Source organism: Podarcis erhardii (assembly GCF_964252035.2).
Source record: "Podarcis erhardii genome assembly, chromosome: 12".
NCBI lineage: Eukaryota > Metazoa > Chordata > Lepidosauria > Squamata > Lacertidae > Podarcis > Podarcis erhardii.
Window position 1 is genome coordinate 22,758,793 of NC_138513.1, and position 27,857 is coordinate 22,786,649.

General features: G+C 40.5%; 2 protein-coding genes across 2 annotated transcripts in view; both read right to left on the bottom strand.

The window, feature by feature from the left end:
- Window positions 1–3,144: 3,144 nt before the first annotated feature.
- Window positions 3,145–16,024, bottom strand: LOC309326174 (sterile alpha motif domain-containing protein 9-like). Its single transcript, XM_081834673.1, has 4 exons — window positions 15,878–16,024; window positions 15,281–15,334; window positions 10,339–10,408; window positions 3,145–9,825 (listed from the first exon to the last, which is right to left on the bottom strand). Exons 3-4 carry the CDS (start codon window positions 10,350–10,352, stop codon window positions 5,013–5,015), a joined length of 4,827 nt encoding a protein of 1,608 aa, XP_081690799.1. The 5' UTR covers window positions 10,353–10,408; window positions 15,281–15,334; window positions 15,878–16,024; the 3' UTR covers window positions 3,145–5,012.
- Window positions 16,025–25,857: 9,833 nt separating this feature from the next.
- HEPACAM2 (HEPACAM family member 2) overlaps window positions 25,858–27,857 on the bottom strand; it is a 33,426-nt gene continuing 31,426 nt past the window's right edge. Inside the window, 1 exon segment of the mRNA XM_081882271.1 lies at window positions 25,858–27,446. Within this exon segment, the coding sequence (XP_081738397.1) occupies window positions 27,437–27,446 (10 nt within the window). The 3' untranslated portion in view covers window positions 25,858–27,436.

Below are 27,857 nucleotides of genomic sequence, written 5' to 3' on the forward strand. Positions count from 1 at the left end.
CTTAGGGCCTCATCAAACCTAAATCTGGCCCTGGCTACAGCTGTAGATATTCAGCACAATAAGCCTACAGCTTACACACATGTAACTTGTGCACATTCAGCTTTATGTTCTTGGCAAAGAAATGAAAAGAAATTAAAAAGGGGTAGAAAAGGGTGGAGGTCTTGGGGGGGGGATGACTTTGGCAATCCCACCCGCCATTGCACCCAATGGGTTTTGACTATACACGGTTTTGGCTTTAGGCGCAATCCCTGGAACGTGACCCCAGTGTAAATTGTGGGCTTACTGTACAGTACGATGAATTGAAGCTGAAGAACTTTATTTTCCGCTGAAATCCCCAAGCCTCTCTGATCAGCACCACCTTGTGGTCCCTGGGCTTATTCACAGCAGAAGCTACTCTGAAGCAGGAACACGCTCTGTTTTTGTTTGTTATTTCTTCTGGAGTCTTCAAGTAGCTGATATATTACAGTTAAATGGTAGTACAGGATGGCCATAGTTGGCAACAGAGAATAATTTTACAGATTCAGCACTTTGCATTATCAAAAGCAAGCTGTTTTCTTTTGAATCAGTTTAACTTTCTTCTTTGAGTGGACATATATTCTTCTGTTCTGAGGTTATAAGATCCTCGACCTTTTCATCGTGCAACTAGCATGAAAGGTCACATGACTGAGAATGAGTGACAGGGCCATCTCAGTGGTGGTGCTTCTTAGCCTTCCTTTTCTGTTCTCTTTCAGACAGAAACAGAATACATTTTTATTTAAGCACATCGATAATGCATAGTTCTACTGCAGTTGTAGTGATTTTAATTGCTGCTTTTTGTGTTTTTAATTCTCTGTTTTCAATATTGTATGCTTATTCTTCAATAGTTTTATTTAAGCACTTTTCTTGGAGCCGCAAGCTCTCTTTAGACATTATAACCCAACCCCACAGGTAGCATTTTGTAAGGTTGAGCAGCGTTAAAACTGCACCCTGTCTCCATTGCCTTTTAGGACCTGGAGGGGAGAGCTGAAGCATTGTGGAGGCCCATTGGGCAGTTTAGAACTCGGAAAATTGGGAAATGGAGTTGGGAAAATCAGTTGATGAGGGAGGTTTGAGGAAGAGACATATGATAGCTGAGGCCAAATACCCAGTTATCCTATAACTCCTTGTTGGTGAAGATTAGGAGGTTGCTGTTGACTGGGTTAGACTAAGAGGCTACTCTTTGTAAAGGTCTTCCCACAATAAGGTTACACCATCATTTTTTGTTTGCTTGTTTGGTTTTTAACCAGATAAACTATCCAAGCAGCCAGAAGTACAACTGGAGGAGCTTTGGGGTTAGAGGCAGATTGTTCCCAACAGTTGGAGCATGCTATGAGTTATTTTGGCTGAGGTGGAGGTTTACAGAATTTGGTTTAAAGTAAACGCCATTTAGAGGATTGTGTAAGGCTCTCGAGTCTTTAGAAACTGTCACCAGGCACATTTAAGACCCCAGTGTAAATATAATAATACCCTTTTAATAAACAATATTTGTTATTAGTTCATCCTGTGGCTAGTGTTGGTGTGTATATCCCACCTAAGTCTATCTCATATTGAAGCTTCTAGAAGTCTTTAAGAAGGGAATAGTGTCATTGGAAACGGGTCACATTGAGGAGCTCTGAGTTATGTGGCAAGGAGTTACATAGTGCAAATACCTGAACTTGTGTTTATAAAAAGTGAGATGAGACAAGGGGAGCCAATTTACCTATAGGTGGTAGTAGCAGAGGGATTTGTATTTCCTCATACTGTACACAGAAATCGAGAGATGTTAAGGGATGAAGAAAGACGCCCTGTTTCCCCTCCCCAAACAAAGTATTTGAACTATATGCTCAATTTACTGCAGCCTGTTTTGTTATTGAAGATTCAGTGACCCTTGCTCATTAGATTATGATTATACAGATCTATTTTAGAATGCATTTACATTAGAATATAAAACACTAAGAGTCCAGCAAATGGCTTTATGCAGGTTTAGTCTGGATGACCCTTGATATGATTCTATTAAGACATATATGAACATGGTTAACAAGAAAGAAAAGTGACTGAAATATTAAAAATGCCATAAATCATAGTGTAATACTGACACCTACAGGATAGGTGTCATTACCTAGGTGTTTGCTGCATTGGACAGAGTGGCGGTCTAAACCTATACACGTTTATTCACCAATATTAAGTTGTCCGCAAAGGCTTTTAGTTTGAAGGACTGTAATATTCCTTTAATTTCTTCTTCCCTTCTTATTTCCGAATTTAGTATTTCTAGTATTAGTGAAAATAATAGAGGAGAGAGGGGGCAGCCTTGCCTTGTTCCTTTTTCTATAAAGAAATGAATTGTTTTTTCATTGTTTATGATTAAGCTGGCTTTTTCATAAATGGCTTTTATACCCCTATAGCATTCTCTCATTTCAGATAAGTTTATAACCTTTTTTAGGAATTACCAAGATAGATTATTTGATAACCTATACAATGTTTATTCAGATGCTAGCCCTATTATAGGCAGTGGATTTACATACACCTCCCATACATGAAACATTGAAGCCTTAGATGGCAAAAGCTGCCCAGAGAGGCCCAATCTATTTTGGAGGAGCAACATTATCTGCCAGAATAAGAGATGTGAGCAATGTCGGGATTAATACAAGTGAGCTTTAGTCCTCATATTAGTTCTGTTTGTAATATATGCAGGTATGTCTATCAATCTATGATTGGGTTTATATAAGAAAAGGCGTTAAAAAAAACAGGGCAGGGGGGCAAATGGTGGAGAAGAATGTGACTTGCAACCAAATGTTGCAATGTGTTCAAAAATTCCAGCCACTCCATTCTATTCCATTCTCTCTTCCCTCTGGTTTCTTCCAGTAGTCAGTCACAAGTTAAATTCTGTGTCCATTGACCATGCTCAGTCCTCACTGGGCTGTTTTGTGCCTCTTCTTAAGGTTCGCTTGCACCCAAAAGATTTTTGTACTACTTTTACATGCCTCTTATGTGTGAATGGTGCTGTTTTGGCTACATGAGGATCAGCACTTAGATAATGAGTTTGCTAATAGTATAGTATATGGGATAATTAGGGATGGACAATTCTCAATTTTGTTTCCTCTCAGTTTCTAATTTTTCTAGTCTGAAATTCACTTCACATTTCTGCACCAGCTTGTGAATTTTTTTTAATGCAAATTCATCAGAATTTTAGTGCAAATTTCTCCCAATATACACATTTTGGTATGCAGTTTTGCATGATGTCGACATTTTTAAAAGCAATTTCCCCAGTATAATGCATTTGATATGTTATTTTCACACTTTCCGCGATATGCACATTTATGAATATAGTACATTATTTGGCAGAAGAACTGCAGCACAAAATTCAGAGAAGTACGAATTACAAATGACAACTATGTTTCAGTTCATGTATGGTTTTGGAAACTACAAATTAGATAGGTTCACATTAAAATCCTAATCATATTGAATTTCTCCCACTCTCCTATGGGTGGTACAGCTCTGCCATTCAGCTCATACCAATTTAGGATTTATCTTCATCCCTTAATTATCCCTATCAAATACCTTTCCATTTTCCTTTGGTAATATCCAAGGAAATATATTCTATGACATTCTTGGTCAGCTGAACCAGTGCTGAACTTCTCTTTGTTGTCCTGGGACACTCCATTCTCTTACAGGCTTTCTGTGTTCACGGTTCAGGTGACCCCCAAATATTTCATTAATCCAGCAGATTATAATATAAAAATCAGACCACCAAGATCAAATTCTTATTTTATATAGATAGATAGATAGATAGATAGATAGATAGATGATAGATAGATATAATACCATTGATGAATGGAATGTTATTTCTTACAACAAAAGAGAACAAAATTAAAATGCTATTTACCCTTTTTTTCTCTGCTTCCTCTTCAAAAGTAAACTAAGTAGGTACCAACCAACAATAAAATTAATAATTAAAAAAGTGAATAGAAAAGCAGAAAATATAAGAAGCAAGCAGATAAATAGCATAGCCAAACAGAAAAAGAAAAGCTGTTCTGAATATACATGCACTGGATTGTGTTGTAAATTAGCTGCATTTAAATCAGGGGGACTTAAATCATGACTAAGTTTGGATCCAATACAATAGAGAGGAACACAGCAAACGGGGGGAAATAACAGACTTACAAAATGAAGTACAAGACAGAAATTAACTAAACTGACTGCAGAAGCCTCTTATGTCGACTCAGTCAGGGTTGGTTTTGTGAAAAATATACTTTGTCTTTGCAATGGGACACGTGACATACAAGATGCTTAAAGCAAAGATAATGAAATTGCCATATGCTGTGCAACAGGTTGTGGTATAATCAAATCATATTATATTCATGAATTGGTTATTTGGACTGGCAGAAGGGAATATCCAATTATTAGTTAGCAAAATCTACCAGCCCAGTTAGCAGTCGACTCCTCCCTCTTCCTCTGCAAAGATAAACTAAAACAACCTTTATTAGAAAAATATTTTTGCCTATGTATGTCTATGGCAGGGATGGGGAACCTGTGGCCCTCTAGATATTGTTGGACTCCAATTCCCATCAACTCCAGCCAGCATGGTAAATTGTCAGGGATGATAGGGGCTGTAGTCTAACAACATCTGTAGGGCCAAAGGTGCCTCATCCCTGGCTTTTATGCTTAAAGCTCAATCATTCTAATATAAAGCTTCTATTGCCCAAGGAAGTGACATTGGTTCAGCTATTGCCCCATCTGGCTGTACTACAGATTGAGGAGACATCCTTGCCCTTCAGGGCAAAGAGGAGGAAAAAGGGTTGTATCTACAGCCAGCCACAATCAAATATATCCACTGAAATTATTAACTTGGGGTCATCAAATTCTACAAGTCTGCTCTGAGTAAAATTTAGTTGGATACAACCAAATACTATATCTGGTGTTAGGATAAAATGCCATGTGTCTCTTGCTGCTATAGACAAAGGAGAGGTCAAATTAAATTTACAGTGCTGTACAACGGAATGTATTTTCAAAGGGGGTTAAATAATTTCTATGTCACAGGCTATCAAGCCTCCAATGGAAAACCCCAAGTAAAAAGATACTCTTTCTACACTCCGACCGCTCTTCAGCTGGCCTAAGAAAACAGGCCATGCTGGTATTCTAATGTCTTCATCAATACCGTAATCGACATAGACGATATTATCTTCAGCCTTCCCATTCAGCCGAAGCAAAAGATGTTTGGCGTCCTCTGTTTTCCATATCTCTCCAGTCTGCCACAGGGAACTCAGCTCATCATTCATCTTTTGCCTTGACTTGCCCCTACTCTTAGCAGTAACAGACTGATCAATTTTTCCTTTGTGAATAAATTTGCTCAGATTGCTTCCTTTTCCAAGGTAGAAAAATGCTATAGGTTGTTTGGAACGGCACATTTGCCAGTACTGCCTATTAAATGCCTTCTTCAAAGAATTGATATATTTTCCCATTTGTTTGGAATCTTTATCTAATTGCTTTGGATTTTCAGGCCAGAATAATAAAGAAGCCAAGAAGTATGGTTCTGCAAATCGATAATCTAGACCTACTGACTGTAAAATTGTTCTAAGCTGTTCTTTCAGTTCTAGAAAAGATGGTATCATCTTGGATTTTGGATTGAGGCAATGAAGAACAATGTTGGCCAAGATAAAATTCAGTTTGTACCTCTGCAAAGATTTGCTAGAGCTCTGATCAAGCAAAAGTGTATACTGTTTCACTACGTCCTCAATTTTGCATATAGCATTTTCATGATTGCTGAGATGTTCCAAAATTCCAGAAAACTTGTCAGCTTTGGAAGCTTCTAAACTCTTCTTGTAATTTTCCACCTGCAAAGATGAACTCAGTTTTGAGTTCATTAGCCAGTCTGAATCAGAGTGGCAAAATGTTTCGGCATACTTGTTGAAAACTTCTTGTACCTTTCTCCGTATTTTGAGCTCCACAATTTCTTTTTCAGGATTTTTCGGCTTCAAAAAAACAAAGTAGTTCTCAAAAAAATCAAATGCTTTTTTCAAATTTGTGTGCAGATTACTTAGATAACTAGCATATTCTTCCAGTGTCAATCTGTATTCTTCATTCTCTGTATCACCCGGGACTTTTGGAATACCCCCATTTCCTGACAAAAACTGTATTATGTGTTTTCTAGAGAGTTCATCTTTTTTGTTGAACAGAGGTATGGATTCAATCATTTCTATAGCATATAGACCAGTTTCTATTTCTCCAAGGTAACCAGATGTATTATATGTTTCATATTTTCTCTTGTATTTTATACTCTGAAAATATTCCTTTTCACTGTCTATATTTTCTGTTTGTTCTTGAGATTCTTTAAATGCCTCTGAGGCACACTTTGCAAGATTCAACAAACGCTTCAGAATTTCAACAGTTATAGATTTCTCTGCATTTTCTTCTAGGCAATGCTTTATTTCACTTTTATAAACTTGACCCAAAGTGTCTGATATATATGAGTTGTTAGGGGCACCTTTTTTAGCTTTTCTAGCCCACTCTAGTGCACGATTAAAGTTTTTCTCCTTGATGTAGAAATGCCTTGCTAAGGCTTGGCTGATAAATACATTTTGACTAAATCTGCAGGTTGCCTCAGTCAACACCCTTTCAACTTCAACACTCCTCTCTTCTTTTTGAATTGCTTCGATTAATGGAGAAAACAAAGTGTCTGCGTCATCTCCATGTTCCTTTCGGTGCCTTATAAGCAGCATGCTTTGAACATCCTGCTGAAGTTTGTCTCTCCCTATGCCCATGTCATAAAATAAATTCTCTCTTAACAACAACAGTGTAATCTTACTTTTTGTTAGTTTGTAAGTTTGTTTAAATTCCTCTAAGCATTGTCCAGCAATCAATGAATGACTAATACGTACCCCTTTATATCGCCCACGTTCTTGCACTTCAGTCTGTATTATAATGTTGGAGCAGTTTCCCATCTTGTCATCCAGGTTTTCTGTACCCCAGTAAGCCTTTTTAGTACTTATTCCCAAAAATTCCTCACATTGTGATACTGAAATTGTGGACTCAGTGACGTAAGAATTTAACAGTGCCAGAAAGGAAATAAGTTGAGCTTGCTTACTGCTAACATCCAAACCTTTTAGAGTGTTCTTAACTACATTCTCTATGTACTGCTGGTCAAAATTTCTTTTCATAATCATAAATGAGTAAAAATCTTCAGGATGATCATACTGCTCTTCAATTTCTTTCAGTTTTTCCTCAAAAGCCCTTTGTTCTTTCGGACTTAGTTTTTGTTTCAGCGCAATACTGTTCAAGCTGTTGCTTTTTGAGCTTTCCCCAGGGTTCTGGGATCTCATGCAATTTAAGATTATGACTATAGGATTTTCATATTGAATACCCTTTTCTGCTATGGCAGACTGCATAGCATGCTGTAGAAGGTAAACATTTTCTTGCTCTACAAAGTCATCTACAAGTAGCAGTACTGGCAAATAATCAAACTTGTTTGATGTCCCATATGTAAGTAACGTGGTCAATTGTGTTGCAATTTCTGCAAAATCAACTGTTTTATTTTTCAGAACAGCACATCTAAATTTCTTTCTCAGTTCCCAGAGAATATGCATGGCTAAAGTAGTACCACCACAACCTGGATGATGATAAAGGTTGATAATTTTTGTGGGCGACTGTTTAGGAGACTGAGATCCTCTTTCAATCAGCTCTTCAAGCGTCTCATATGCATCCCGTTTAATAAAAGGTAAACAGTAGTTTTCAGAGGAGAAATAGAAATTCCACCAAGACACTTTCCCACCACGATAAAAATGCTCTTCTTGGGATTTTTTAAATTCATAAAATTTTTCTTTATTTTTCTCAATTTCTGTGTCCTTGCATTCATTTTCACATAGTATTTCCAATGCAGTCATAAAGTCTTCTTCTTTCTTTGAGAGAATTGTAAAAGAACCCCCCTTTGATGGCAAAAGTCTCTGAGAAGTTTGGGTCACTGATTTTAGTTTTTGGATGGTACCATCCACCATTGGTAGGCTCAAGTGAGATATGCACCTATCTGCTAGTGTGTCTGATTCAATAAATCTAGCTCGCAGGAGATCTCTCCAGCATGGGTATGTTTGTGCCCCAATACATATACACAACATATCATCAAGTCCATTAAGTTCTTGATAAAAAGCACAGAAAGCTTCTATCATGGGATCACCTGGATCTTCCACTTTTGACAGCATGAGAAACACCACCAAAAATTTTCCTCTTTGCATTATATCTGGATGGGATAGAAATGAGATCAGTTTCCTAACCTCAGCTGCCTTCTGCTGCTGCCAGAGTCCAGGACTCAAGGGTTGATATGCTTCACTGTTCAAGTCTGACCTACCGTTGCAGAAAATCCAACTTGGCTGCTGATAGAGATTAAGTTCTTCAATTGTTTCAGAAGTTGAATTCCCAGGCTTCTGGTACTGCTTTGGAAAATGAAGGTTTGCAGCTCTGTCTTCTCTGAATGCTTTGACGACACCATTGCTTGCTGATTCCGGATCAAACTCTAGTACAGCAAATAACTTTATTTCCTGCAAGAAGTTTATATGCTGTGTCTGATTTGGATGACATTTGTTTGTGACTAAAATATACCAGTCATAATGGGAGTTATCTAGCAAGTCTCTGTTGCCTGTGAGCAAGCTCACCAGCTTACGACCTTCCCCATCTATATTCCTCCTTTTTTCTCCATGTTTTTCCTCAGCTTCTTTTCTGTCCTCTGCTAATTTCTCCAGTTTGGCCAAAAATGATTTATGTTCTGTTTTATCATTAGATTTTAAGAGGTTTTTGGAAGATGCACCATCTCTTATAAACAAACATGAATCCCATTTTTTAGTCTTAAAACTGTAGTTCTTAGTAGGGAAATATTTAGATAGGCAACTAGAGTACTTTGGAACCACATCAATTTCAATAACAAATGTTTCTGATGGGATGCTGTTTTGCTGCAATACTTCCACAAACCTAGGTTTCCTAATGCAATCTTTTGCAACACCAATGACAGCATCTCCAAAGTATTTGTTTATTAACTCAAAATAGCTAATATATTTCTCTTTATTTTGAACTTTTACTCCAATAATTTCTCCATGTGGCTTGTCCCGGACTCCCAAGTGGATAGTACCATTGGTGCGGGAGTTCATGCATGCTGCAGCAAATCTGAAAACCTCATTGCAAAATTTCATCTTCATATCCTCTTCTGTTGCATTTTCTGTATTTGTAAAGAGTTTAAATTCATGGACTGGATCAATAAGATTGAGGGGACCTGTTTCAGGTATATGAAGGACATAATGTTGAATATAACGATGGCTAATGTGAAACTCATCAAAAGGGTAGGGTAGACAAGTTTGTCTAGTTGGAAGCTGGTTATTTCCATTTCCTTGGTGAGCCATATCTTTTCTTGTTTCTTCAAGTACAGATTCTGGTGGCTCAGTGGATTTAGATATTGCAAACGCTGGTGACGCATCAGCACCGGCTGAATTCCCTTTGCCATTTTCTTTCATTGCACCTGCATCTTCACTTTTAATTGAAGAGTCAGTATCAAAAGACCTTGCGCTACATTCTTGTCCAGAAGAATTCCTAGGGCTTTCACCTGGAACATCCTTTTTTCCCAGTGCGTGCATTATTTGGCAAGCTGGGCCATAGGTTATACCCATTTCTGTGAGGTCTTGCTTGGTTAAAAGTTTCAAAATGGCACCTGTCACATCTTGATGAAGAAGGATGTCACCATGTTTCTCCTCAAGCTTAAGTTCATTTGTCACCCATTGTTTTACGTGTTCCTTAGTCCAGTCCTCAATTATTTCAGGCAAATCTAGCTGGTTGCTTTTCTTGATGTTTTTAGCCCTTTTAAGAAAAAAAAAAGCAATACACCGTGTTAATGAAAACAAACCTTTTCTTTCTACACTACATTCAACATTTTGCAAACACCCCTTCATCTGCATCAGTGTTATTTAACTTTGATTCTCTTTATGTGAATGGACTATACTGCCCATCATCCTGTTGGGGTTGAATAGAGTTGTCCAATCTTTAGGTCAAAGAACACTGTTCTACATAATCCTGTCCTATGTCTTGCACCACACATCTAAAAAGATTTAAATGGATAGGCTTCTATTTAGTGGGAAGGAAGTTTACATTTTGGAGATCAGACTCAGATTTTTCAGTGAAGTTAATTTGAAAACCCTGATGTTTAAATCTCATTATAACAAAGGGTTGCCATATTTCAAAAAGTGGAAATCCAGACACAAAAGCTGTTGAGCAAAGTTTATGAGTTATGTCCAGGAAATTTCGGACGTATGGCAACCCTATATAACCTCCCAAATCACTTTCTATATTTTTGTTCATTTTAATTCAGCTTACCTTTTCTTCCCCATATTTGAGTTCTTCTGTCAGTGTTCTGTCTAGTTGGTCTTCCTTATTAAAATGACATCTGAAAGCCAGAAAACCAAAACCAAGAAACATTTACTCATTTTCAAATAGCTGCTGTTTAATTTAATCAAGAAGAAATAATACAACATATAGAAGATAATCAAACCCTTACTTTATGTGGCTTAGGAATATGTCCATACACTTCCACATTAATTAAAAATAAAATAAACTTCCTATGTTTACATGTGCCTTCCACTGATTTGTCATTTACCACTAATGGAATGTTAGTGAAAAAAGGTGAGATGTGAGAAAATAATGAATCAGAAGACAGGAAAACGTAGAGATCTAGAGGAATCAAAAATACTGCATCTCATGGTTAGAAGTCACTTGCTTTCTTTTGCTTAATTTTATTTCCCCCCAATATATATATTTTTGGTCCAAGTGCTTTGGAGCCCAGCTTGCCTTTTTGCCTTCTTTGTTTTAGAGAAGGGATTTCTTGCTTTGAGCATATTCCACCCTCAGATTTGTTCTTAGCCATCTTCTCTGAGTCAGCCTTTTGAGGCCAGATATTTGACTCATTCTGTGCTATAAATCAATGCATTTTTATTTTACATTCTGTTTATTCTCTTGCACGGCTTAGACCATTCCAGTTTTAAACATTTTCCCTCAATTTTTACCCTGAAATGACTTTCCATTTGGACCATTCTGGGTCCCCTATACACTAGATCAGAGGTTCTCAACCCTTGACCAACTACATTCTTTCTGTGGTTCCCCTGTGGAATACTTGGCAAAAACTTGTGGTTTCATCATTTAGCGGTTTTGCCTATGATTTCTTTTCAAGGCTTAAAATTTAAGCAGTAGAGCTTTGAAAAGGCATTTAAAAAATAATGAGTCATTTATTGCCCTGCTAAATGTTGCTTTTGTAAGTTGGGGAAAGATGAAAACAAATTTTCTTAATAATAATAATAATAATAATAATAAAAATTTTGAAAAAATACACCAAATATAATTCACTATTTTGCAGCAGCCAACATACTTTACAATTCTTAATCTAAATTTGGTCATTCTTGCAACCATCTTGTGATGGTTCGGAGCAGGGACAGTGGAGAGTGGACTTGCTGCAGGCTGCTCAGTCAGTTTCATGAAATTTGATTCTAGGAGTCTTGTATTCAGACTACACATTGCCCACTTCCCTATACCATACTGTGACCTAGAGCACAGATTGTAACCACTATGGCGTGCCGATCGGAAGAAGCGCAGTTCGAATCCCCATGATGGAATGAGCTCCCTTTGCTCTGTCCCAGCTCCTGCCAACCTAGCAGTTCGAAAGCTCGCCAGTGCAAGTAGATAAATAGGTACTGCTGCAGCAGGAAGGTAAACAGTGTTTCTGTGTGCTCTGGTTTCCGTCATGGTGTTCCATTGTGCCAGAAGTGGTTTAGTGATGCTGGCCACATGACCTGCGAAACTGTCTGTGGACAAACGCCAGCTCCCTCAGTCTGAAAGTGAAATGAGTGCCGCATCCCCATAGTCACCTTTGACTGGACTTAACCATCCAGGGGTCCTTTACCTTTTACCTTTTTACTTTGGAGAAGATGCCAAACAGGCTTCCAATGGAGTCCAAGACAAAATGCTAGAAAATCACTCTCACTCTCTCCTCCCTTTCCCCGCCCCCCCAGTGTTTTGTTTTTTTAATGTGAACCACCATCTCGGTTGCCAGTTTGGGGCATTATATCTACAAAGATGGAAGTAATTTCCTCCCCAGAAATCCTGCAGCAATTTCCAGTCAGAAAAGTGCACTTTGAAAAGTGGAAAATCTTCTCCCCTCCACCACTGATTGTTCTCAACATTGTGGGGCACAGCCTGGGCCCCTTAGAGTTGGTGCCTATCTACCAACCCTAAACTCTCCCCGGCAGCTTCCAACTTGAGCACAATCTACCTGCATGTGACCACACAGACATGCAGTGCCTGGCACTGGCGGAGGAACGGGGGTGCAGAGGGAGCGGACCACCCCCGGCACCACTATTCCAGTAGGGTGCCATTGTGGCGTCCCTGACATGCACTGCGCACCACCTGCGTGCCGGGTGCCATGCCCCCACAGGCAGCGTGCCATGCCCCCAGAACGTGCGCCACACCCTCGTGGGTGGTGTGCCACACCCCAGGCATGCATTGCACCCCAGGGCGTGCCAGCCATGCCCCTGCCTGCTCTCTACCCCTGGTAGTGGAGCATGCAGCTTCGCCACTGGTGCCCGGAACCTGGAAGTGGGGAGCGCCCTGGAGAGCCCTAGTGGCTTGCGAGAAGACCCTCCCCAGAGGCTGAAGAGGACGTCCCCTCATAAGCCACTAGAGCTCTCCAGCTTGCTCCTGACATGTGCATTTCATTGACGCATGTGGGGGCTTGGGATGTGACCCCTGTATAAGTTGCCTATAGTAGCCTTTTTTGATCTGACCACAAATCCATGTCTCCCTCTCCCAGTATTTTGCTTCCAGTGGAGGGCAGTTACATAGGTTTATCTCCGGGGAGCTGGGATCTAAGGCATCAGCCACGGCCCACTGGTTGAGGACCACTGCACTAGATAATAAAATTGTAGATCCTAGGTTCCATCTTTCTCAATTCCCCCCATTGGTCTGCAGAAACCATAGTTCCTCGGATCCCTACTTGGATTGGTAGCTACAACCTCCCACCCCAATGTTTAATCTATAAGACTGGGAATTCAGTAAGCTTTTAACTAGGTGGAAATTTAGGAAATTTAGGGCTTAGTAAGATACATTTGCTTTGGGTAGCTGTTTGGCTATTTATTTTTATTTTCTAGTATTTCAGTTATTGCAGAGTTTACATTTCCATCATTTCTGTGCATTTTTAAAAAATTAAAAAATAATAATTGTTGATCTGACTCAAGTGCTGTGTGGGATGGAGGGGTGCTGCTATACTAGTTTTCCAACAGGTGGGTTGCTATTGCATGCCAGGAAGGGAGGAGGGTGAGGTGAAAAGGAGGGTGATGGAGTGCAAATGAATTGGCAGAAGCACTAGTCTGGCCCTGCTGGTGCATTTGCACTTGCCCATTCTGACATTCATTCACACGTTCATCTGGCATATTGTGTTCCGCTGCAATTAATCTATTTTGCACAAGTCTTTCTTCCTCTGCTATGTGGAAATGCAATCTCTAATGTGGAAATACACACCTCATACTTCGCAATAGACATGCATATTTTAGCCATCTATGGATATTTACAAATCAGCTGCCTTGCCTGTGTGATCTCTTTCAACGTTAACAAATTTCCAGAGGAGCAATCCTGTTTTCTGTAGCAAAACCAACCAAATGCCTTGCGGCACCTTAACGACAAAGTTGATGAAGTAATCACAAGTAATCACAAAGCTGTTATGGCTAAAATTCAAAGCGTTTCTAGTCAGCGATAACTCTTAATTGAATCCAATGAGACTTACAGTCGCACCTTGGTTCTCGAACGAAATCCTTTCCAGAAGTCCGTTCGACTTCCGTAAACTTTTGAAAACCAAAGTGCGGCTTCTGATTGTCTGCAGGAACTTCCTGCACTCAATCAGAAGCCGTGGAAGTAGGGTCAGATATTTGGGTTCCAAAGAACATTCACAAACCGGAACACTCACTTCTGGGTTTGTGGTGTTCGGGAGCCAAACGTTTGAGTTGCAAGGCTTTTCACAACCAAGGTACAACTGTACTCTTAGGGTGCAATCCTAAACCCACTGACGTACAGTGGTACCTCTGGATACAAACGGGATCTGATCTGGAGCACTGTTCGCATCCAGAGCAGAACGCAACCCACGTCTGTGCATCTGCGTGTGCATGGATCGCGATTCGCCACTTGCGCGCATGCACGTGACATCATTTTGAGTGTCTGCACATGCGGTGAAACCTGGAAGTAACCTGTTCCGTTACTTCTGGGTCGCCGCGGAGCGCAACCCGAAAACGCTCAACCCGAAGCTACTTCAACCCGAGGCATGACTATATGTCTAATTTTTTCAATAACAGTTAGAAAATCTGACACATCGGACTGTATGATGTCACATCCTCTAAACTTTTGTGACGGGAGGAAGAACTTCTTACGTTGCTATTGTGAATAACAGTTACAGAATACATCGTACCAAGCATTCACACAGTCCTCCCAAGCTTTTAAAGAGTAAGTAAAAGAGAGGGAGAGAAAATGGTTGATAAAGTGCTCATTTGTTTCCCAGTTTAAGGACCTTCACTGGGTTTGTTGAAGGTTGAGTTTTGGTCTGACCGACAAGCTATGTTTGCTCTGGGTGTGTGTGCACACCACCAAAGCTGTTTTGTTTAAGTGCATTAAGGTGCACCACACCTATCGAAAACTCTCAGCTTCTCATACCAATATGTGTGGATTGGCTACATCCCAAAAATAGACCGATATTGGACATTAGTATTCAGAGATCCTGACTAAAAAGGTTCAAATCTCACATAACTCCTGTCTCTCACTCTCACATACATCTCTCTGCCTCTCTCTGCCCTTATACAGGCAAAAGAAGTCGCTGCTCTTCTTCCTCCAATTTGGCTGCCAGCCTGACACCCATTGCCGCCAATGATGTTTTTCGCCCTGGTGGTGAGTTGGTGGTCCCTGCCTCATGCAGGGTGACTTGGGTCAATTGGCCAGTCACAATATGTAGCACCTAACCAGATATGTACACCATAGACAGTGTGATTTTGAGTCAGGCACTACCTCAAAGCCTCACCCACCTCACAGGGCTGTTGTGAATATAAAATATGGGGGTGCAGGGGCAGGGGAAACAATGTATGGATTTGTAATAGATCCTATTAAAAACACATTTCGATCCATTAATAAATATTAATTGTGACTGCAAGGCTTACATGGGAGAAAACTGAACTTCATAGAACTTACTTCTGAGTAGACATACATATAATTGCACTCAAAGATTAATGCTTACCGTTATATTGAAGTGCTCAGGCTTTCCAACTATTTTAACTGAAGAGCAGCAGTACTGGGAAACGAAACAAAAACGAAAGCATTTATGGGTGTGACACTTTCCATCTCAACTCTGTATGTTTTTCACCAATTTAGTTTATTTATTTATTTTTTTTACTTTGTTTCGCACTGCTCGGACTATTCCTTATTTAAAAAGTGAAATGGGTGTTTTAAAAATACTTGGAAACTACTTAAGTAATTTTTGGAAGGGGAGAAAAATGCAGGCAGCTATCTAGCTCTATTACAGAGGCAGAAAACAATTTTTAAAATCCACAGTTACTTGAATACTTAATACTTTTTCTGAACCCCAAACTTTTCAGTTTGGTTTCTTAGAACTAATTTAATAAAAGTTAGACATAATACTGAGTTGCTGCAATAAGTATTTATCCTATAAAACACAATTATCTTATAAAAGAACAGCACTTACACAAAGACAGTACGATGCCCCATAAATTTATCTCCATATAGTACAAAGGATACAATCATTTTAATATCACTTTTCTCTGGCTTTTAAGGAAGTATATCTTATCAGTCTTCATCTCTATATTAAATCACTTACCAAGATAGTTATGCAGACTCCATGCCACAAATGCTGGATAAATACATTTTGTTCAGTCAGAGAAACCCAAACATCTCTGTTCTTGCTTCTTCTGTTAGTTGCTTCTTCTGTTAGTTTCAAGAGACAAGCACATCTACAAAATCACTTTGCAAGGGACTAAGAAGCAGGGTTTTTTGCCAGCTCCTGTCACATGATCTGCAAGTAGCAACAGGCAAGTTGGCTAAAAAAAAACAAAAACCACTTCCTCAACCATTGCTATTCAATGAGTAATATGTAACACCCATTGAAAACATCACATAAGTACCAGATAATTTTACTGACTAATCTTTGAAAGCTTCTGATATGGGGTATGTGTTTATATCTCTGAAATCAATATAATGTTAGGGATACATGTATGAACTTTTATGGCTCAAGCTCATCCACATTCTAAGACCATGCAGGCACAACAAGGGATCCTTTTCAAGATACCACATCTATGTCAGGAGCTTTTCAGATGCAGATAGAAATTTATATTTATTTATTTTATCATTTTAGATAATCTAAGGATGAGAGAATCTCTCACCTTCAGTTTCTTTTCTCATTTCCCCCATCTTAAGTTCAGTTCCCCACATTTCCACATCAGCTTTTGTATTTACTTATTTTTTAAAGTCATTTTGAAAATTCATCAGAATTTCTCTTAATGTGCACGTTTGTATGCAATTTTGCCTAATATACACATTTTTGCAAAGCATTTCCCCCAATAGAAGACGTCTGTATGTTATTTTTGCTAATAGATGTGTGGTCCATGGGGCTGGGGGGGGGAACCCGGGCTTCCTTACCAGCCCCGACCTGCTATTTGGGGCTGGGGGAAAGCAGCGCTTCCCCCCACCGCCAGCCCCACAACCTCAGGGGGCAGCAGGAAGGCTGTGCGCATCTTTTGCACTGCTCCCCAACCTGGTCTTTGAGGCTGGCGGTGAGGGAAAGCAGCACTTCCCCCCACCGCCAGCCCCACAAGCTCGGGGGGGGGGAGCGCAAAGGCTGCACGCAGCCTTCCCTGCCGCTTCGCTGAAGGGGCGCTGCGCAGAGAGGGGAGAATTTTTTCCTTGTTCTCCCCCTCTAAAACAAGGTGCGTCCTATGGTTGGGTGCATCCTATAGAGCGAAAAATACGGTATATTCTTTTTTGTACACATTACTTGGCTGGAAAACTTCACTGCAAAATTGAGAGAAGTGTGAATTTCAAAGGGTGCCTATGTTTCAGTTTGTGTGTTGTTTTGGAAAGTGTGAACAAAGCAAATTCTCTTTTAAATGCAAACGTAATCAATTCTGCCCCCCATCCCTATTTATTACACAAACTTCTTGAGTGTTTTCCAACTAAAACCAAGCTCTCAAAGTGACCTTTGACATACAGTTTTAAAATAGCTGAATAAAACTACTATAAAATACAGATCAAAGCAATAATGCAAGACAAATAGTAAAATTAAACAGACTGCAGCGCAAACTCACATGACTGATTGGCTGCAAAAAGTTTCTGCATGTAGGAGTCCTTTCCCCTGACCATGGAGTGAATGTCACAAAGGGTGTTGTTGGGAAATTGGTGCTGCCCCATGCTCTCACTACCCTACATCTGAGAAAGTAGGAATACAGAGCAAAGTCACAAGGCTGGCTGGTGGCAAGACCCGCCAAAGGCAACCAGTATACCTAAAGGAGCGTCTCCACCTCCATCGTTCAGCCCGGACACTGAGGTCCAGCGCCAAGGGCCTTCTGGCGGTTCCCTCACTGTGAGAACTGAGGTTACAGGGAACCAGGCAGGGGGCCTTCTCGGCAGTGGCGCTTGCCCAATGGAACGCCCTCCCATTAGATGTCAAAGAAATAAACAACCAGCTTACTTTTAGAAGACATCTGAAGGCAGCCCTGTCCAGGGGAAGCTTTTAATGTTTGATGTTTTATCGTGTTTTAATAATCTGTTGGAAGCTGCCCAGAGTTGCTGGGGAAACCCCGCCAGATGGGCAGGGTATAAAGAGTAATCATCATCATCATAATCAATACCTCTAAATAAGTCCCTTGCTCCAACAACAGTTGAGAGCACATTGAGGCCTTTTAAGCCCTCTCTCCAGACTACTTCCTCGGGGCGCCATCCCCATGTAGAATAACCTTAAAGGGGCGGCCTGTTAAAGACTGGCATTCCCCCTCTTCTGCATGGTCACCCTCGTGGTGCACTCCCTGTGCCCCTGGACTGACGTGTAATAAAAATAAAAATAAAAATAAAAATAAAAATAAAAATAAAAATAAAAATAAAAATAAAAATAAAAATAAAAATAGTGGGGATCTATGCCCCCAATGGGAATAAGACAGAATTTTTTAGCTCACTGGAAGAAAAGCTATTTGAATATATGGACCAAAAAATCATATTAATGGGAGACTTAAATGACGTGGTCTCAAATGAAATGGATCGACTAAGAAACTCAAATAATAGAGACGGCAAATTACCTAAGACATTCTTTTCACTGACTAAGAATTGTAACCTTATCGATATATGGAGACTGAAACACCCTTTAGTGAAGCAATTCACATACCACTCAGAACCGAACCAGTCTTTTTCACGGTTAGACCAAATATGGATTTCGAACGAACTGTCACCAAGAGTGAAAAAAGTCGAAATCCAAGCTAAAGTTTTATCGGATCATAACCCAATTGAAATGGAGATGAAAGGAGTGGAAGGACGAATTTTTAGATGGAGACTAAACGATAACTTATGGGATGACCAAAAATTTGTGGAAAGAATTCGGAAAAGACTAGGGGAATACTTCCTAGATAATCTCGATAAGGGGGTGAAAATAAGCACGGTATGGGACGCAAGTAAGGCTGTAATGAGGGGTCTTTTTATCCAGCAAAATGTCGTGAAAAAAAAGAATAGAGAAAAGAGGCTAAAAGAGATTTTGAGACAGATTACAGATAATGAGCAGAAATTGATTAAAAAGCCGAATAATGAAAGGATAATACAGGAAATAAAGTCCCTCCAAACACAAGTTGCAACTATAATAAACAAGGAGGTCGAGTGGAATATTAAATGGTTAAGACAAAAAAACTTTGAATTTGCCAACAAATCTGGTAAGTGGCTTGCGTGGCAAGTCAAAAAGAGGAAGGAGCAAAATACAATCAATAAAATAGCAATAAACGGAGAAGAAACAACTGACCCGAAAAAAATTAGAAAAGGGTTTGTGGATTTTTATGAACATCTTTACAGAAACAAAGAAAGGAACAATAAGAAAAAGATAGAAAAATACTTAAAAAATAAGGTAACGAAGAAGATGTCACCAGAGGAAAAAGATCAGTTGAATGCCCCAATTTCCAGAATAGAGATAGAAGAGGTGATAAAAGAATTAAAAAGAGGGAAGGCACCGGGTCCAGACGGGTTTACATCGAGTTATTACAAGGAAATGAAAGGTACGCTGTTAACACCACTAACCGAAGTAATGAACAACATTCTTAAAGAAAGAGATATGCCCGCTTCGTGGAAAGAGGCCTTTATAACAATCATCCCAAAACAAGATTCAGACCTAACTCAAATTAAGAACTACAGACCCATTTCCTTACTAAACACGGATTACAAGATCTTCGCGAGTATCCTAGCCAAAAGACTAAAAAAGATATTATTAAAAACGATACATGAAGATCAGACGGGCTTTCTTCCGGGTAGGTTAATAAGAAATAATACAAGATATATAATAAATCTTATTGAATACCTATCAGACAGAAGTGACAAACCAGCTAGCTTAATCTTCATAGACGCGGAGAAAGCTTTTGATAATGTGATCTGGGATTTTATGCTTAAAAATTTGGAAGTAATGGAGGTGGGACAGGAGTTCTTAAACGGTATAGGAGCAATTTACACGGAGCAGAAGGCAAGACTGATAATCAATGGAGTTACTACTGAGGACATAAAAATTGGTAAGGGAACGAGGCAGGGCTGTCCGCTCTCACCGCTGCTCTTTATAGTGGTCTTGGAAGTGCTGTTGAATGCGATAAGGCAAAATAAACAAATTAAAGGGATAATGTTAGGATCAAATGAGTATAAAGTTAAGGCTTATGCAGATGATGTGGTTTTTACGGTGGAAGAACCTACAGAAAGTATAAGGGCAATTCTGGATGAAACGGAGGAATTCGGGAAACTGGCAGGATTTAAACTGAATAAGAGTAAGACAAAAATGATCGTTAAAAACTTGGATCAGGACAAGATTGAATCAGTGCAACAACAAACTGGAATTGAAATCGTTAAAAAGATAAAATACTTAGGAATCTGGATTACTAACAAAAATATAGACTTATATCAAAATAATTATGTCCCGATTTGGAATAAAATCAAAAAAGATCTAGAGGTCTGGTCCAGGCTGAAACTATCATTTTGGGGGAGAATATCGATGGTCAAAATGATGCTGCTACCCAAGCTGTTATTTCTGTTTCAAACCCTACCCATACTAAAAGGAACAAAATTTTTTAAAGAATGGCAAAAAGCCATCTCTAGATATGTCTGGGAAGGGAAGAAGCCCAGAATTAAATTTAAGTTGTTGACGGATGCTACAGAAAGAGGGGGCTTCGCTTTACCCGACATGAGATTTTACTATGAAGCGACATGTTTATGTTGGATGAAAGATTGGGTTAGGCTGGAAAATAGAGAGTTATTGGATCTCGAGGGGTACAACAACAAATTTGGGTGGCATGCGTACCTATGGAAGGACAAGAAAAGGGTGCATAAAGGGTTCACCAGTCATATTTTCAAGGGCCCACTAATAGAGGTTTGGGATAGATATAAGGATATATTAGAACCAAGAACACCACACTGGCTTTCTCCCCAGGAGCTAATAGGTGTTAAGAAAGTTAATATGGAAGAAAAATGGGGGAAGTATGGAGAAATGGTTATAAATGAAGGTGGGAAGTGGAAAATTAAACCATACGAACAGGTTAAAACGCTCACACAGGGGTGGCTCCATTATTTTCAGATAAATGAGATGTTTAAAGTAGAGGTGAAGGAGAGGGGTTATGAAGAAAAAGAGTCAATATTTCAAAAAGAGATTATAAACAGTGAACAGAAAAACCTCTCAAAAATGTACAAAATACTTCTGGAGTGGCACACTAAGGATGAGGAGGTGAAGTCAGTGATGGTACAGTGGGCGAGGGATTTGGGGTATAATAAAAAATAAAAATAAAAATAAAAATAAAAATAATTATTATTTATACCCTGCCCATCTGGCTGGGTTTCTCCAGCCACTATGGGCGGCTTCCAACAAAAAAACTAAAATACAATAACCTATTAAACACTAAAAGCTTCCCTAAACAGGACTGCCTTCAGATGTCTTCTGAAAGTTTGGTAGTTATTTTTCTCTTTGACATCTGGTGGGAGGGCGTTCCACAGGGCGGGTGCCACTACCGAGAAAGCCCTCTGCCTGGTTCCCTGTAACTTGGCTTCACGTAGCGAGGGAACCGCCAGAAGGCCCTCGGAGGTGGACCTCAGTGTCCAGGCAGAACGATGGGGGTGGAGACGTTCCTTCAGGTATACTGGACCGAGGCTGTTTAGGGCTTTAAAGGTCAGCGCCAACACTTTGAATTGTGCTTGGAAACATACTGGGAGCCAGTGTAGGTCTTTCAAGACCGGTGTTATATGGTCTCGGCGGCCGCTCCCAGCCACCAGTCTAGCTGCCGTGTAGTGGGAGGCATCTGGTTCCTAAGGGGAAGGTGCCTGTGAGGGTCTGGGTTCTGGCCCTACAAAGCCTAGTGTTTGGAGAGGATCCCTGGGGGCTACTGTCCCCAAGCATCAGATGCAATGATCTCCCAGTCTTCAGCTCTGAGCTATGTACCTGACCTGCATCCTCCAACTCTGTCAAGATTGCAGCTACCCCACCACAGCATGTGCCACCTGTGGCAGCTGCCCACATTGCTTAGCGGTAGGGTTCATTCTTCCAGAGGCAATGTAATCCAAAATTGGACCCAACAGAGGCTTGACTTATACTCAGTGGATTGGTTAACTGTTAATCACATTAAACATATTAGCTCGGTGTTTGTGTGTGTGGAATGTTTAGGAACCTGTATATGTCAGTATATGTCTACAGGTTAAAGCAAGTATGCATGAATTATCATTTCCTGAAACAGAAAGGGATACACGTGTAAATATTTGCCAATAACAGAGGCCACATTGACTGATATGAGGTGATCTGTTAAGTACTTGGGTCCCAAATCATTTAAGAGTTTATATGTCAGCATTGACATCTTAAATTGAGCTTGATAACCAGTAGGTAGCCAGTGCAGATCCTGCAGAATAGGTATTATATGACTCTAATAATAATAATAATAATATTTATACCCCGCCCATGATGGCGAAGGTGGTTCTGTTAGATTGCGAACCAACTGAAAGAGTCTCCTGCTGCTGTATTCTGCAGATGTCATAGAGGCGGCGAAGAAAGTCCTCTTCGCCATCACTTCACCACTTGGTAGCCTCAACGTTAAGCTCTAAACCGTTTCCGGTTCGATTCAGAATGAATTTTCTGCCACTGGTGCTCTAGCCGTCTCAGTGATTGTTTCATCACCCTCAGCTCTGGGGAAAACTACGGGGCTCCATGCAATCGGAGAGGGTGCTTCAGAGCCAGTCAATAGCCCTGGTTAACTCTGCATTCCAGCAGGACACCAGGGAATCAGCTGAAAGGCCATCAACATGGGATAAAACATCCCCTACCAATCTTTGGAAACCATTTGGATCCATTAAATGGCAGGGTGGACCATCTGAATCGGTCTCACCTCCCTGCAGAGGGGAAGGGTCGTGGAGAAGTTCAGTTGCACCCGGAAGCAATCCGACCATGGCACTTCTTTTGTTTCACATTTACTTAGTGTCAGATCACCCACATCCATAGAGGTGAACACCAGGTCTAAGGCATATCCGTGACTATGAGTTGGGCCAAACTTATTCAGGGACAGCCCCATGGAGGCCATGCTTTCCACAAAGTCCTGAGCAGCCCCTTGTAAGGGTGTGTCGGCATGGATGCTAAAATCCCCTAGGAAAACCAAACGAGGTATCTCCAGGAAAACATCCACCACAATCTAAAGCAGCTCGGGCAGGGAATCTTTGATGCAGCGGGGAGGTCGGTACACCAAAAGGAATCCTGTACTGCCCCTATTGCCCAGCTTCCAGAACATGCACTCAGAAAACTGTGTCTTCCCAATAGGATGCCTGGTGTCAGCTAATGACTTCCTTAAAAATCACTGCAACCCCCCACTTGCTGCCCATATGATCTGGGTCGCTGTGCATAATAGATACCTGGTGGACAAGGAGCGGCGAGAACAGGCCCATCTGCTTCATCCAACCAAGTCTCTGTTACACATGCTAGGTCAAGTCCTCCATCAACGATCAAGTCGTGGATGGCAGTGGTCTTATGAATCATTGACCTGGCATTGCACAGCAGCACCTTCAGGTCATGTGGGTCTTCATTGCTGATTCCAGTATCCTTCCAGTCAAGACCAGACCCAGAGGCAGGGATAGTCCTCAAACAACAACTCAACCTGCCTCCTCGGTAATGACATGGTCTGGTCTTAGCATATCTCCTTCTCCTGCCCGTGATCACTGAGATCTGGTATCCCAGTGCATCCCCCCCCCCCCCATGGAACCTGCCCCAGCCATTCTGTTGGCTGGGGCCCACTCCCAGGCAGCCCTGACCCTCTCCCCTTCAGAACAGAATATGTTCTACAAACTATACAATAAACCAATAAAACAGTAGCAGCTAATTAAAAAAAGAAAAACGAACAAAAAATTACAGTTATACTAAAATTAAACTGATCCCAAGCTGTTTATCCCACGCCCAAAAGAACAAAACAAACACAAAAACAAAATTTAAAATACCACAGATTAAAAACTATTTTAAAACATTTAGGACTCACAGCAGGGCAATGTCCCTCCAGCCTCTCAGGAGTCTCTTATGCTGAGCAGGGTGAGTCTGCTCCCTGCCTCCTAGTCCAGGGGCAAAGGGCCTTGCAGGGAGTGGACTTCACACTCACAGCAGGGCACAGAGAAACCTGTGAACTCTTTTGTCTGCTGCATTCTGCATTAGTGGAAGTTTCTGGATTGTCTTCAAGGCTAGCCAGCCCTACATAGAGTGCATTAGAGTAAGCTAAATGCAAGGTTGCAAGAGTGGATATTACTATAGTAAGGCTATCCTAATCCAGGAGTGGCCATAGCTGATGAATCGGTCATTTGTTGCTAAGTCAGTCTTTTCAGCTTCCAAGTGCTGTCAAAATGTTAGCCTGACCTGTTTTCGTGTCATGGAAGATTAAGTGGCTTTAAAATGTACTTTCTTTTTATTCACGGCATACCTTTGTGCATTCATTTTAATTCTGGGTGTTGGTTTTCTGAAATCATATCATCATAACCTGTTCATATACTTGGTTTCGTTTCTGTGGAAATCAAAACTCAAGAGTTGTTTCGTTTTCTAACGAGCTGTGATAACATTTCCCATTTTATACAATAACTGGGGGTCTGCCCTGCACAGATCCTTTCAACCTTGGGCACTGGAGGTTGAAAGAACATGGTAAGTTATTCTTCTGAAAAAAACACCAGGAGAGCCTGCTGAATGACGCCAATGGCCCATTATGGACCAGCCCCCTATTCTCACAGCGGCCAACCAGATACTTGTAGGGAATTCCTCGAGCAGGATCTGAGCACAAGAGTGTGCTCCCCTCCTGTGGTTTCCAGCAGCTGTGGAGGCAGCGCATAGCCATTATGACTAGTAACCATTGAAAGCCGTCTTTGTGAATTTGTCCAATCCTCTTTAAAGCCATAATAATAATAATAATAATAATAATAATAATAATATAATTTATTTTTTAAACCCGGCCATCTGGCTGGGTTTCCCAGCCACTCTGGGCAGCTTCCAACAAAATATTAAAATACTATAATACATCAAACATTAAAAGCTTCCCTAAACAGGGCTGCCTTCAGATGTCTTCTAAAAGTTTGGTAGTTATTTTTCTCTTTGACATCTGGTGGGAGGGCGTTCCACTACCGAGAAGGCCCTCTGCCTGGTTCCTTGTAACTTGGTTTCTTGCAGTGAGGGAACCACCAGAAGGCTCTCAGCGCTGGACCTCAGTGTCCGGGCAGAGCAATGGAGGTGGAGACGCTCCTTCAGGTATACAGGGCCGAAACCATTTAGGGCTTTAAAGGTCAGCCCCAACACTTTGAATTGTGCTCAGAAAAGTACTGAGAGCCAGTGTCGGTCTTTCAAGACCGGTGTTATATGGTCTCAGCTGCTCCCAGTCACCAGTCTAGCTGCCACATTCTGGATTAGCTGTAGTTCACCTTCAAAGGTAGCCCCACACAGAGCACATTGCAGTAGTCCAAGCAAGAGATAACTAGAGCATGCACCACTCTGGCGAGACAGTTTGCAGGCAGGTAGGGTCTCAGCTAGCATACCAGATAGAGCTGATAAACAGCTACCCTGGACACAGAATTGAACTGTGCCTCCATGGACAGCTGTGAGTCCAGAATGACTCCCAGGCTGTGCACCTGGTCCTTCAGGGGCACAATTACCTCATTCAGGACCAGGGAGTCCTCCACACCCGCCCACCTCTTGTCCCCCCAAAACAGTACTTCTGTCTTGTCAGGATTCAACCTCAATCTGTTAGCTGCCATCCAAGTAGGTGGACATTGCTGTCTCCTGTGGGAGCAAGTTCCAAAGTTTAACAATATGCTGTGTGAAGAAGTACTTTCTTATATCTGTTCTGAATATTCCAACATTCAGTTTCATTGGATGGCCATGAATTTGAGTGTTCATGCCATGCCAGGCATAATTTTATAAACTTCTATCGTGTTGCCTCTTACATGCAGCTTATAGGGTTTTCTGTTTCAACACTGGCATGTTGGAGTAGTGTATCGATCCTACCAGAGCACATAACGTGAAGAAAAACCAAAGCAACGAAAGTTATCCAGTTCACAGAAAAGAAAACAAAGAGGTCCAAACAGTTGTGATTATTTTAACTAGAGTGCCAAGCAACCACCTGTGTGGTTTCAAGCAAGGCAGTAAAAGAATCCCTTTTTAAAATTCAAAATCTCATCAAATTTATTACATAAATTCGTCATAACATATTAAACTTGTTACAGATTGAATTCAACATGTGCTTTAACAATATTGAACATCACAAAAGTATCTGATTGTCACTGCAAAGTTTAATTAAGCTTTCAGCAAAACCCATCCAGATTCTGTCTATAATAAAGTTTTGGGTGTTTGTTTTTCTCTCATTAGTACCACATTTTGGCTGCATTTAGATATCTTCTCTGGGTGTGCAGACTCTGGTGTGGCTGCAGGAGGCAGATAAGAAGTTTCTGCTACCATTTTAGTTTAACTGTCATTGAACTCCTACAGTTTCCAAATTCCTTCTTGCGGCCATGGCAGAAGAGAACAGAGATGCACAAGCTTCTTAATATTTTTAATTTTAATTTGTCTAGTGTGTACTGTTCTTGCAGTAGTTACCATATAGGGGAATGATTTTTTTTGTCTCTGCAAAATCATGTTTTTGGTGAAGAGGCACAGTAACAAAGGGGAGAATTTATTTGGGGGCTTGAACTCACACCCCATCTCTGCATCGCACCGAGGGTCAGAACAGATTCCAGATTATTCCTACAGTAGCTGCATGCTCCCCTTGACCCAGATCAGAACTCTGGTGAAGAAAAAGAGTTAAAGTCTCTTCCTTCCATGTGAGGGTACTGGGGGGGCGGGGCTATGACTGCTATTTACTTTATAAAAAGATACTAAAATATGGATTAGTAATTACATAAATAATGTCATGCCTGCTTTTGTCCCTGTTTGTAGCCTTGGGCAAATCACCTTTCTTCTCCTAACCCAGGTTTCTCCATGGCTAATACGTAGGGCTTCCAAGATGGAAGGGAAGATATGGCTGAGAATGGTTTAGGGTTAGGATGCAAAGGATTTGTAGTACCTTCTCCTTTAGGAGGCCCTAGCCATCACTGAATACATATACATACGCACATACATACATATTTACAGTTTTGAAATATAGCAGTCACAGCGAATCACTTTATACATTATTTCAGTTGCAATGTTCACTTAATGCAATGTTCACTGACTTTAGAAAAAGCAGGTATTTGCTAACAAACACCTATCATGCTGCTAACATATACTTATTTATCATTATTTACAGTACAGGCTGATGTAAAATCTTAAGGGCACATTCATCTTAGTGTTCTTTTTTAAAAAAACAAAAACAAAAAAAGCATTAGAGATCCTTCTCATTGGGCACAGATGGCAGCAATCCAATATTTTAGAATACAGTAATGGAATAGCCAACACTTAGACATTTCATTGTTGGATTCGTAACTTTTACAGTCTAAATTGTAATCAGCAGCTGTAAGCAATATATAATTTAAACAAGACTAATAAAAAACATTAGAAATGTGCAAAGAAGCTTATTAAACTTGAGATGGCATTGTCATTAGAAGGGACAGGTCGATCCTTTCCCATGCTGTGGCATTTGTTGCTTCTTCTATTTCCAAAAACAGATTTCATTCCTATGCTTTCATTTTCTTTTCATGTGCCTCTAGGAGGAAAAAAAAAATCAAACTCATATTGAGTCACAGTTCCTGGTTGAGAAGACTGTGTGTAGAGCTTTTAAACTTCATTGCATAAACAATACCAACAAATTCCAGAGGGGCAGTGTGTTGCAGCAAAACAAACACCACAAAGCGATGTCTTAAGATATCACAGGATATCCTCATGGCAAACATTTCCTTAAGCATTGCAAACTGTTAAGTAGGGTGGGGTGTAGTGGACAGAATATTGCACACTCAAGTCATGCATAAGCAGAATATAAATGTGATAAAGTCCTCCGTGCTGTAAGCTTATAGCATGACACAGATGAAGTAATGTTTGGAGAGGTAAAAAACCAAACCCAAACCCACCATTTGTAAAATATATGTAAGAGAGAGCTCTCTGGAATGAAAATCACTGT